This window comes from Lindgomyces ingoldianus (assembly GCF_010093535.1).
Source record: "Lindgomyces ingoldianus strain ATCC 200398 unplaced genomic scaffold BDR25scaffold_16, whole genome shotgun sequence".
In the NCBI taxonomy this organism is placed as follows: Eukaryota; Fungi; Ascomycota; class Dothideomycetes; order Pleosporales; family Lindgomycetaceae; genus Lindgomyces; species Lindgomyces ingoldianus.
Window position 1 is genome coordinate 1,045,638 of NW_022985177.1, and position 12,243 is coordinate 1,057,880.

At 34.6% G+C, this 12,243-nt stretch overlaps 1 protein-coding gene across 1 annotated transcript; it reads right to left on the minus strand.

Moving 5' to 3' along the window:
- Positions 1-6,511: 6,511 nt before the first annotated feature.
- On the minus strand, positions 6,512-8,103 carry BDR25DRAFT_355303 (uncharacterized protein; the record flags this gene model as incomplete). The annotated part of the gene is made up of 8 exons (XM_033695435.1): positions 6,512-6,592; positions 6,684-6,737; positions 6,793-7,039; positions 7,077-7,153; positions 7,217-7,336; positions 7,401-7,823; positions 7,850-7,919; positions 7,952-8,103. 8 exons carry the CDS (start codon positions 8,101-8,103, stop codon positions 6,512-6,514), a joined length of 1,224 nt encoding a protein of 407 aa, XP_033547653.1.
- Between the last annotated feature and the right edge of the window lie 4,140 nt (positions 8,104-12,243).

The following is a 12,243-nucleotide window of genomic DNA, read 5'->3' on the forward strand; positions in this document are numbered from 1 at the left end:
CTAAAAAGTAAGCTATTTTGCTTTTTATTATTTTTTAAAGTAGTAACTACTTTTTAAACTAGTATAAAAAAAATCTACTTTAAAATTAAGTTATTATAATCTTTAAGCACAGCTAGACTACTAATTAGCTTAGTCTAGACTAGTTAAAGCACTTTAACGCGCATATAAAGAAGTGTACTATTAGTAGCTACTATCTACTAGTTATTAATAGCTATAAAAGCTATAACTTACTTTATTTTTAGTAATACTATAAAGATAATAAGATTATTACTATTTATATACTTTTTTACTTATTACACTTTTTATAGCTACTTAATGTAGGTTGTTTTACTTCTTTAAAGAAAGTATATAAGTGCTAAGCTAAAAACTTTATACATAACTAAATTACTTATATTATAAAAATAAAGTTTTTACTATGCTTTAAAGTAGCCTATAATGCTATAATTACTTTTAGTAATATTTAAGAAGAGTTTTAAAGCACTAAATTAGTTTCTTTTAACCTATAATAAGTTATAATAAGCTTTAATGTAAAGTTATGCACTCTATTACTACTACTACTTATATATAATAAGCCCTAGTAGTTATAAACTCTAAGTAATACTCTAAAACTTAAGTTATAATTAATGCTTATAAAAATAAAAATTTAAAAGCATATAAATAGTTTACTAACTTTTATAGTTAAGGTGTTTAAGAAAGTCTTAAAAGAGGTAGTAATAATTATATATAAGCTAGTGTTAGTGTAATAAAAAATTACTAAGCTTTAAGTAGCTAATAAGGCTACTACATAATATAAATTATATAAAAAAAGTAAATTAAAGCAGAAAAAACCTTAATAATTTAGAAAAGCCTACACTTAACAGCTCTAAAAAAGTTTAAAGCGCGCAGTAATAGAAAAAAGGTAAAGAAGCAGGTGTAAGCTAAAGTAGGTAAGCTATCCTAAAGGCGCTGCAGATAGTGCAATTAGACTAAACATAACACATAAATATGTAAGTAAGAAGTAGAAGTAGTATCTAAATAATATTCTAGGCTGTACTGTACTATATAGTGCTAGAGCAGGTTGTTATAGGCTATAATAGAGTTTGTTAGGGTGGGGTCTTGGCAAAAGTAAGCGACTCGGGTGTGTGAGCAACTTGCCCATGAAGTACGTTATAACTTTAGTAATATAGGCTTTATTATAGGCTAAATATTTATTAACTATACTTACACTTAAAACTTTACTTTAAGCTCTAAATAACACTTTATAAACATACTAAGCTAGTTTATGCTAACATAGCCTAAATTACACTTAGCATGTAAAAAATTAGCTATATTAGCTATAAATGCTATTTAAAAGAAAAATCTTTACGCATATAGCTTAAGCATAGTCTTAATAATTACCTACTTTTTTTTATTACTTAGCCTTTATAAGTTAGCTGTAGAATTAGCTTATAAAAGTTATCTAGTGCTATAGTTATTTATTATTTTTTTAAAAACTTTATACATAGCTGTAGCATGTTTTTTTAAAAGTTTTATATTTTATTTAAAAGCTTAAAGTATAAGCTATATCTAACTTTTTTTAGCATGTCTAAGTAGTGTTGTTAGAAATGCATTAGTGTAAAAAAGGTAGTTTAGTAGGGTCTTAGTAAAAGTAAGTAACTTAGGTGTGTAAGCAACTTGCCTGTAAAGTATGTTACTAGGCTAGTTTATGCTAATATAGCCTAAATTATGCTTAGCGTGTAAAGAATTAGCTATATTAGCTATAAATGCTATCTAAGAGGAAAATTCTTACATATATAGCTTAAGTATAGTCTTAATAGTTACCTACTTCTTATTATTACTTAGCCTTTGTAAGTTAGCTATAGAATTAGTTTATAAAGGTTGTCTAGCGCTATAGTTATTTATTATCTTTTAAAAGACTTTATACATAGCTGTAGCATGTTTCTTTAAGAGTTTTATATTGTATTTAAAAGCTTAAAGCATAAGCTGTATCTAATGTTCTTTTAGTATATCTAAGTAGTGTTGTTAGAAATGTATTAGTATAGAAAAAGTAGTTTAGTAGAGTCTTAGCAAAAGTAAGCAACCTAGGTGTGTAAGCAACTTGCCTGTAAAGTACGTTATAAGAAATATATAAAGTAATAAAACTATAGTGTTACTAAAGTTTATTTAAAAAAAATTATAACTAACTAGTGTGTTTTAAAAAAAAGATTTTACTTAACTTTATATTTTATAAACTTAAATATGTTAAGTATAGTAACCTTTACTAATAACTTACTTTATTTTTAGTAATACTATAAAGATAGTAAAATTATTACTATTATATACTTTTTTACTTATTACACTTTTTATAGCTATTTAATAACGTACCTAACGGGTTGGCCGGCCACACAGGTTGGCCGGCCACTTTTGCCAAGCCCCTACTAAACTCTACCTATCTACATAATGCCTTAACAACAACACTAGATTAAATCTTTTAAAGAACGTTAGATACAGCTTGCTCTTTAAGCTTTTAAATAAGACTTAAAACTTTTCTTATAACGCGCTGCAGCTATCTATAATGTCTCTTACATAACACTAAGCAATTAACGCACTAGACAGCCTTTACAAGCAGAATGCTAGCCTAAATTAAGAAATCTAACTAAGCTTAAAAAAAAAGTAGTTGTTAAGTACATACTTAAGCTTATTACGCGCAGATTTCCCCCTAGGCTTGCAGCTATAGCTAATATAGCTAATTCCTTACCTGTAGAGCGTAATCTAGGCTAGGTTAGCTTAAACTAGACTAGTATGTAGGTTAAGCACTGCTCTAAGTTTACAATAAAGTTTAATTACAAGTATAATTATAAGAGAGCGCTTTATAAGAATTTAGAGGTTATCTAGGGCTAGTTTTGCCTTATAGCTAACATAAAAGCTAAGTACAGTATCTAGAATAAAGATAGGTATAACTTTAATAAGTTAAGCTTTATAATAAGCTAGATATTAACTAGAGTAGTTATTACAGCTTTAGAAAGATAAAGACAGCTAAAGGTAATATAGTAAGGTAATAAGAAGTAAATAATAGTTATCTAGAGCATTAACATAATAGAGTAGGCTATAAGATTATAGAGCTTTAAGCAGTAAATAAGGCTACTACGCAACATAGATTACATAAAAGAAAGCAGATTTAGGTAGAAAAGACTTTAATAGTTAAGAATAGGGCTTATCTAACTGCTCTAAAGGAGTTTAGAGCGTGTAGTAATAGGAAGAAGCTAAAGACGCAGGTGCGCGCTAAAGAAAGTAAGCTAAGTTAAAGGTAATATAAGCAGTGCAATTAGACTAGGCATAACTTGCGTACATGTAAGTAAGCAGTAAAAGTAGACTCTAAATAATATCTTATGTTGTATTACTTTATACAGGGCTAAAGTGGGCTGTTTTGCGAGAGAATAGGGTGGTTTTAGTAGGGGCTTAGCAAAAGTAGCCGGCCAACCCGTGTGGCCGGCCAACCTGTTAGGTACGTTATAGGTTATTTTACTTTTTTAAAAAAGTATATAGACGCTAAGCTAAAAACTTTATACATAACTAAATTACTTATTATAAAGTAAGCTTATAAGTAAAGTAACACTTAAAAGTAAATAATAGCTAGCTAATTTTTAGCTTTAATTAAGTTAGTAAAATTTCTTTTTTTAAAACTAAAGGTTTATATAAATTTAAGATTAGTTATCTAGAAACTAGTTAATTATTAGCTGTAATTAAGAGAACACGTTCTAGCTCTAGCTCTTAACGCGTTTCTACTTTTATAGTAGTCTTTCTCTTCTTTGCACCTTCTGTTCTCTAGCGTTGCACCTGTTCCTTTCACTGCCTAATACTGCCACGCTACGCCTAATACTGCTACCTAATATTTTTAATTTAATTGTTTTAGCATTAAAGCCCTAGTTGTAGAGCTGCAGCTTGTGTAGTTTGTTGCCTCTGTGTGACAGTGCTGCAGGAATTTCTTAGAGTGCTGGGGAGCTCTAGCGCTGCCTCTGCCTCTGCCTCTCTATCGCTGCAAAGATTAATGTAGTACATGTAATGCCTTAACAAGCTGTTTTGCTTACACAACCGCTAGTTTAGCTTCTTCAACTGCTGTTTAAATATAATTGTGCACAATAATAGACTGATGCCTAGAGGTGTTAGTAAGAGATTACCTAGCAGCGTTAGGAAATGCATAAAGTAAATTGCAGCAAATTGTAGCAAACTACAGCAAATTGCGGCAAACTACAGCAAATTGTAGCAAACTACAGCAAATTGCGGCAAACTATAGCAAATTGCAGCAAACTACAGCAAATTGCAGCAAACTACAGTAGATTACAGCAGCAGGCAACAATCCCTAGTAGATATTAGTTGTGTTGCAAGTAGCTCTACGTATAGAGAGGGTTCTAGAGGGGTAATGCCTCTAGAAAAAAAGCCTTACAAAGGGCAGCAATAATTGCACATAAGCTAGTGTTAGCGTAATAGGAAATTACTAAGCTTTAAGCAGCTAATAAGGCAGCTACATTTAGAAAGGCCTGCGCTTAACAGCTTAAAATAAGTTTAAGGCGCGCAGTAGCAGGAAAAAGGCAAAGAAGCAGGTGTAAGCTAAAGTAGATAAGCAATTCTAAAGGCGCTGCAGACAGTGCAATTAGACTAGGCATAACGCGTAAACAGGTAAGCAAGAAGTAGAAGTAGTATCTAAATAATATTCTAGGCTGTACTGTACTCTATAGTGCTAGAGTGGGTTGTTATGGACTATAATAAAGTTTGTTGTGGTGTGGTCTTAGCAAAAGTGAGCAACTCAGGTGTGCGAGCAACTGCCAATCCCCAACACACCGATGCGGCTGATGCGAATCCTCGATACACCAATATGGCTGATGCCAATCCCCGACACACCGATGTGGCTAGAGAGGTGGAACAGACGCAACTAACCATAATTTAAACATGTTTTACACAACGCATGCTAGAGCAAACTGCATGCAAATTAGCATAAAGGTGCACTTACATTAGGTATACATTTTTTTTTAAAAGAATATAAAAAACACATAAGGTGACAGAGAAACAGCGTTACTGGGGTTTATCTAAAGAAATTCTAACTAACTAGCGCGTCTAAAAGAGGAGATTCTGCTCAACTTTTTGTTCTGCAAACCCGAATATCTCTATTATTCACTGTACATCTTGCCAAGCCTTTTCTCTTATTGGTTTAAAAAAGCGCCGGATTAATGTCTTATTAGCCTATAAAACTTTCCACTACTTTTGCAAATATTCTTAATTTTTAAGGCAAATAAATATATTTTACTAGGTCTATTACTATATTTTAGATATTTTAATGCAATATTATAATGCTGTGTTCTGTTATTAGTGGGCTAAAGTTTGCCCCTTTGTTACTGTTCACAGTTTTAAGGTGTCGCCAAGCCGGAATTGGTGTGTCGGCGTCTGTATTCTGGTACTACAGCATATCTTCCCAGCCTTACTCTAAGGAATGTCAAACCTATTGCTTATTGTCTGACTTTGCAACTGACCGACGCGGTACTCTGTATGAACATTGTTGGCGGCACGGGAGATTTTTTTTGTCTATATCTCCATTCTTCCTTTGTTATTGCTAAATTTTCCTCATCCAAGCTTCCGAAAAGGAAGGCTCATACCTGCTCGTAATAAGCAGAGCAAGCTCTGCTAATAACAACTACAAAAACAATATCTGTTCCAACTCTCTCCTTAGCTAATTAGACTTCTTAACACACCCTACAACAATGCCATCACTGCTGCAAGAAAAACGAACGCCCCCTCTTCCTTAATCCCAATGTGCAAAGCCCCCACCCCGCCCGTTGCATTAGGGTTAATTTTTCCTGTCACCGTGGCCAGCTGCACCACTCGCGCCGTAGTCTTACTGGGGGTCGTAGTTACAGGGGATGGGTAAACAACACTCTGCGCGCTAACAATGTCGCGTTCGCCTTTGATATTCTTACAGGTGGGATCTGATCCACATGCCGGCTTGTCGGTTCCGCAGCAGTGTCCGTAGTCCAGGCTAGCGCAGGTATAGGGTGTCTTGCCATTGGGGAGTTGACAGCATACGTTTAAACGATCGTGGCAGATGGTCGTTCCATCATTGGCGGAGCAGAGGATATCGAAGTTATTGGCTGGACATGATAATTGAGTGTCACGCTTTTGTATGCCTGCTTGCGCAGAACTGGAGAAACCTGCGCAGATGGCCTCCGCGAAGCGGAATAGGAAGAGGGTAAGAGTAAATAAATGGCGCATGTTTTCTTTAGTTAAGATTAGAGCGCATAAGTAAGCGTAAGATAGAAAAGGGTTGTTAATTTTCATGGAGCTGTTGTAGAGCATAGGTCTCTTTATGTCGAACCAAGAAGTTCTTTCAGCCAATTTGACAAGATGGGTCACCACATGCATGCCGCGATCCTTTCGTATTAGAAGATTAGTGGCATTACAATTTTGGGCAAAAAGTGTGCAAGGCAGAATATAGAACGACACAACTTTACTAGACTGGTATCTCAGCATCTCTTTAGAAAGGCGCGAAGCGAATGGCTCATATTTAAGCGAAATTCAATAACTCTCCCAGGGGTGCTGAAACGCCTAGTGTCAAGTCCAAGAACTGTTCCTGTGGTGGTGATTTCTAGGCATTGTAGTGGATTGAACTCTAACTATTAAATGTGTAGCGCCTGTGGCTGCTTAGCTGTCTACCTGCAATTTCCCTCTAACATCACGTCTCCACTATTCTTATCTCTCTTGCTCTCCCTTAGGGCTGGTGGCTGATTTGGCTGGATTCGGGGGCTTTGTCCTATAAATTCATGTGGTACTAACAGTGTTGTCAACAGCTAACATTGCGACTGCCTCTGCTTTATTAGGCGTAACCACGACATCCAGATGCTCGGCTTTTCCAGCGTTCAGGACATGGGCTGCCAACTCTTCAATCTGTGCCTCAACATTTTCGATATTCTTAGCCAGCGATAGTCTCAAAACTTTGTATCCATTGTAGCCAACCTTCTGCGTCCGTGACACTACCAAAGCAAGCGCTAAAGGAAACAGGAGTAAGGAGACGAGCATGGACTTCATGACACTGCTAAGATCGATGCAGCAATCAAGAAAGTGAAGTCAACTTCGTGGACGTTAAGTTGTAGAGCAGTGCACACGGGATTTCAGGGCTGCTTAGTCCTATACCTGCCGTGTAACTTCGCTAATCATCACCTGCCCACCCAGTTTTACCGCCGATACCTGAAACTGTACCTAGTGTCGCGACATTGATCGGGCAGGTACTAAATCTTGTTGAAACCTGGGATTTGAACATGAGAGGCGGACAACAGCTATTCATTTGTTTGCCGTAGGGCGTTAAACCTGGCAAACTGCGACGGCCAGGTGTCTGAGGTCGTGGAGATCTGGCGGGGAGGGGAGAATGCCTTGGCGATCCAGGATAGGCAGGTGACGGGAGTAAAAGTGGGCTTGGAGGTCTGCGCGATGTTGCCTGTCTTGAGAGGTGAATCTTGACCACGAAATTTTATAAATGTCATAAGCTTCGACAACCTGAGAACATTTCCTGAAAGACTGGGCTCCAGGGCTTGAACAGTTGACCGTAATGCTAAGATCCAAAGCCGTCCAACAGAAATGCCCAAGTTGGCTTCCCACATGGCCCTCTTTTGCTTGATATATTCTTGAAGCGGTTTGTAGGATGAGTCGATGAGATCATAGTACAGGGCCTGATAGCCATACAGATCTAAATGGCGACAAATCTTGAATGGACCGACGACGAAGTTTTGAAACTCTTCTTTTCCTTCTTCAACAAAGCTGACCAATACATCACTGATGATACGTAATATCGGATGTTTGCGAGTACATGCGCTTCCAGTTTTCTTCAGCGTGCATCCCATCATGTGACCCAGTAGAGCCTGACTAGGCGTCGCATCTCTAGCTCAGCGGCCTTCTCAATTGTTTTCTCATTTGGTTGTCTACCTGGCGAGGGCCCTGAACATTTTCTGACTGAAGCATTGCCCTTAAACAAATTACCACGTCATCTTTGCCGTGGGTTGTCCCTACTTTTGATACGACAGCAGTCAAATGGTCTCCGGCAAATTGATAGGACGTCTCTGCGAGTGTGCAAGCGGAAGGAAACTTCTCTAAATGACTTTCCATATTCCTGCTGCCCCATAAATCTATGAAGCGCAGTAGAATGCAGAGACGAAGACTCTCCTCGATATGAGAGCGTTAGTTAAACGCAGTGCATAGAAGCCTAGTACTAGTGTACTAAGCAGAAGTGCTAGGTACATCAGAACTTTAAGCATTAAGCAGGGATAGTAGCAAAATAAACTAGACAAAGACAGAGAAGCGCAATATAAAAATGCGTTCTGCAGGATGCTAGATTACAAGGTATGCACTATAGCCTCGCTATGCAAACAAAAGATATGGCATTAGTGCAAAGCAAAGAAATGCACCTTTTACAACTACTAGTAGAAAGCATGCGCACAATTTACTAATTTACTAGAGCACTTATACGTACAACTAGCAGCGTGCAAGGACAAGAAATACCCTATTTATTAAAAACATAAGGTTAATACAGTAGTAGTAAAAGCTACTTTTAATAATAAAAGGCTTAGAGTAATAATTAATAGTAGATGCTTAACTACTCTAATTAGCTTAATATAGGTAGAAAAATAAAAATAAATAACGTACACCACAGGCAAGTTGCTTACACACCTAAGTTGCTTACTTTTACTAAGACCCTACTAAACTACTTTTCCTATACTAATGCATTCCTAATAACACTACTTAAATATGCTAAAAGAATATTAAATATAGCTTACACTTTAGGCTTTTAAATAAAACATAACACTTTTAAAGCAACATGCTGCAGCTATATATAAAGTCTTTTAAAAAATAATAAATAACTAATATACTAGAAAACTTTTATAAGCTAATTTTTATAGCTAACTTATAAAAGCTAAGTAATAATAAAAAGTAATTAATTATTAAGCATATACTTAAGCTATATTTGTAAGGAATTTCTTCTTAGCTAGTAGCTATAGCTAATAAAGCTAATTTTTTATACACTAAGCATAATCTAGGCTATATTAGCATAAACTAGCCTAGTATGTTTATAAAGTATTATTTAAAGCTTAAAGTAAAGTTTAAAGTATAAGTATAGTTAGTAAATATCTAGCTTATTATAAAGCGTATTTTGTTAAAGTTATATATGTTATTATATTAAATACTATACTTAGCCTTAATATTCTTTATAAGGTAAAACTAGCTTTAAATTACTTTAGAATTCTTATAAAAAGCTTTTTATAGTTATTGTAACAATCCTTATAAATCGTTCTATCTTAGATGGCCTAGAAGGCCCCTGTATCAGCCCTAACCCTGACCTAGCCCTAACCCCTGCTGTTACCCCTATTCTATTATGTATTTAGTCGCACCTTGCCTCTGTAGCTAGCTTAGTAGTTTTCTAATATCCTTTTATACAAGGCCTATAGGTGTTAATGGCATTCATAGGTTCTAAGTCCCTACGCACTCCTATATGCCTCTAAGTAGATTCTTACTACATTTAGACCTATTATCTTGCCTGTGCTGTTACATTATATTAGAAAACTTACTTTTGCTAGTAATAGCCTTATTATAATATTACACTAATTATTTATTTAACTATGTCTAAGCCTAAGACATGTCTAATTTAGTTTAGGTTATAATACTTACACACTATTATATTAAACTATTTAGTTTATAAACTAGATTCTATTAACCTTTAGTTAACTAAAGCCTTTAGGTTTAGAACTTTTTATCCTTTATAATTAGAATTGCCTTTAGAAAAGTTATAAAGAATGCGCTAAAGTAGAAACTTAAAGACTACTAATAACTTATTAAAATTAGAGATAACTACTAATGCCTAACTTTTAACTACTAACTTCTAACTACTAACTACTACCTTGTTAACAGCTAAACCTGCGTCTATAGGACCTAAAGCTAGACCTACCTAATTTAAAGTTAACCTCTAGCAGTATATCTATGCTTAATTATAAGCATAGCTTAAGCAGCTAATCTACTAAAACACTGCTAGGCAACTACTAAATTACCCCTAATAATGCCTTAAATTACTACTGCTACCTTAATAGCAAGAGACCTTTTAGGCACTCTTAATAATACTTAAATGTTACTTTACTAAACGCACGCCTAAGATTAATAACTGTATAGATAGTAATAAACAAAGGGTTTAATTATTAATAGGCTAGACATCTATAGATTACTATTAGAGCAGGCGCGCACACATAGCGTTTAGTTTAGAGGACACTGCTAGCAGTGCAAAGAAATACTTAGTAAGGACACCTAGCTAAATTAGACTAGTTTTAGTTTAAGAAGGCAGAGGACATAACAGTAATACTTTATACTATAATTACTACTAATAAGGACTATTAGTCTACAGAGGGGGGGGTAGTGTAACAATCCTTATAAATTGTTCTATCTTAGATGGCCTAGAAGGCCCCTGTATTAGCCCTAACCCTAACCCGGCCCTAACCTCTGCTGTTACCCCTATTCGTTACCCCTATTCTATTATGTATTTAGTTGCACCTTGCCCTTGTAGCTAGCTTAGTAGTTTTCTAGTATCCTTTTGTACAAGGCCTATAGGTGTTAATGGCATTCCCAGGTTCCAAGTCCCCACGCACTCCCATATGCCTCTGAGTGGATTCCCACCGCATTCAGACCTATTGTCTTGCCTGTGCTGTTACAGTTATAGTTATACTTAAACTTTACTTTAAGCTTTAGATAACACTTTATAAATATACTAAGCTAGTTTATGTAAACATAGCCTAGATTATGCTTAGGGTGTAAAAGATTAGCTATATTAGTTATAGCTACTAGCTAAGAAGAAAATTCTTATATATATAGCTTAAGTAACATACTGTAACAGCGCAGGTAAGACAAGAGATCTAAATGCAGTAAGAATCTACTTAGAGGCATATAGAAGTACATAGGGACTTAATAACCTAGGAATACTATTAACACCTATAGGCCTTATACAAAAGACTATTAGAAAACTACTAAGCTAGCTACAGAAGAGAGGTGCAACTAAATACTTAGAGAAATAAGAGTACAGCAGGGGGCAGAGCAGGGTTAGAGCTAGGTTAAGTTAGAGTTAGAGCTAATACAAGGACCCTTTAGATAGGTTCTAGACAACCTAAGATAGAACAATTTATAAGAATTATTACACTATCCCTCTCTTTATAAACTAATAGTTCTTATTAGCAGTAATTAAAGTAGAAAATATTACTGTTATTTCTCTACCTTTTTAAACTAAAATAAGTCTAGTTTAGCTAGGTGTCCTTACTCTAAGTATTCCTTTACACTGCTAGCAGTGTCTTCTAAACTAAACGCTATGCGTGCGCGCCTACTCTAATAGTAATCTAAATTAATGTTAAGTCTGTCTGTAATAGAGGCTTACTATTATTTAAACATAGTTTCTTTGCTGTCTGTAAGGTTTTTAATCTTAAGCGTGTGTTTAGTAAGGTAGCTTTAAAGAAGCTTAGGGGCGCCTAAAAAGTCTCTTACTATTAGTGTAGTAGAGGTAATTTAAGAGATTATTAGAGCTAATTTAGTAGTTAGTAGAGGTTAATTAGAACTAACAGTTTTTAATCTAGTTAGCTGCTTTATTTATACTTTTAATTAAGTAATTTAGTTTTTAAAAGCTATATTACTATAGTTTAACTCTAAATCTAGTAGGTGTTTAGCTTTAGGTTTAATAAAACAAAGTTTAGCTATTAAAGTAAGTAGTTATTTAGCTTTAGTAGTAGGCATCTTGCCTTAGCTAGAGCTAGAGCATGTTATAAACTTTATACTAAGGTCTAAGAATAGTTAAAAGTTAAGTATTAGTAGTCTCTAGGTTTCTACTTTAGCATACTTTTTACAACTTTTCTAAAAGTAATCTTAATTATAGAGGATAGAAAGTTCTAAACCTAAAGTCTTTAGTTAATAAAAAGTTTCTAAAATCCTATCTATAATAACTAAATAATTTAATGTAATAGTGTGTAAAGATTATAACCTAAATTAGACACTTCTTAGAGTTAGACATAGTTAAATAAATAATTAATATAATATTATTAATAAGGCTATTACTAGCAAAAGTTAGTTTTCTAATATAATATAATAGCGTAGGCAAGACAATAGGTCTAAATGCGGTAGAAATCTACTTAAAGGCATATAGAAGTGCGTGAGGACTTAATAACCTAGGAATTCTATTAACACTTATAGGCCTTGTACAAAAGGATATCAGAAAACTAATAAGCT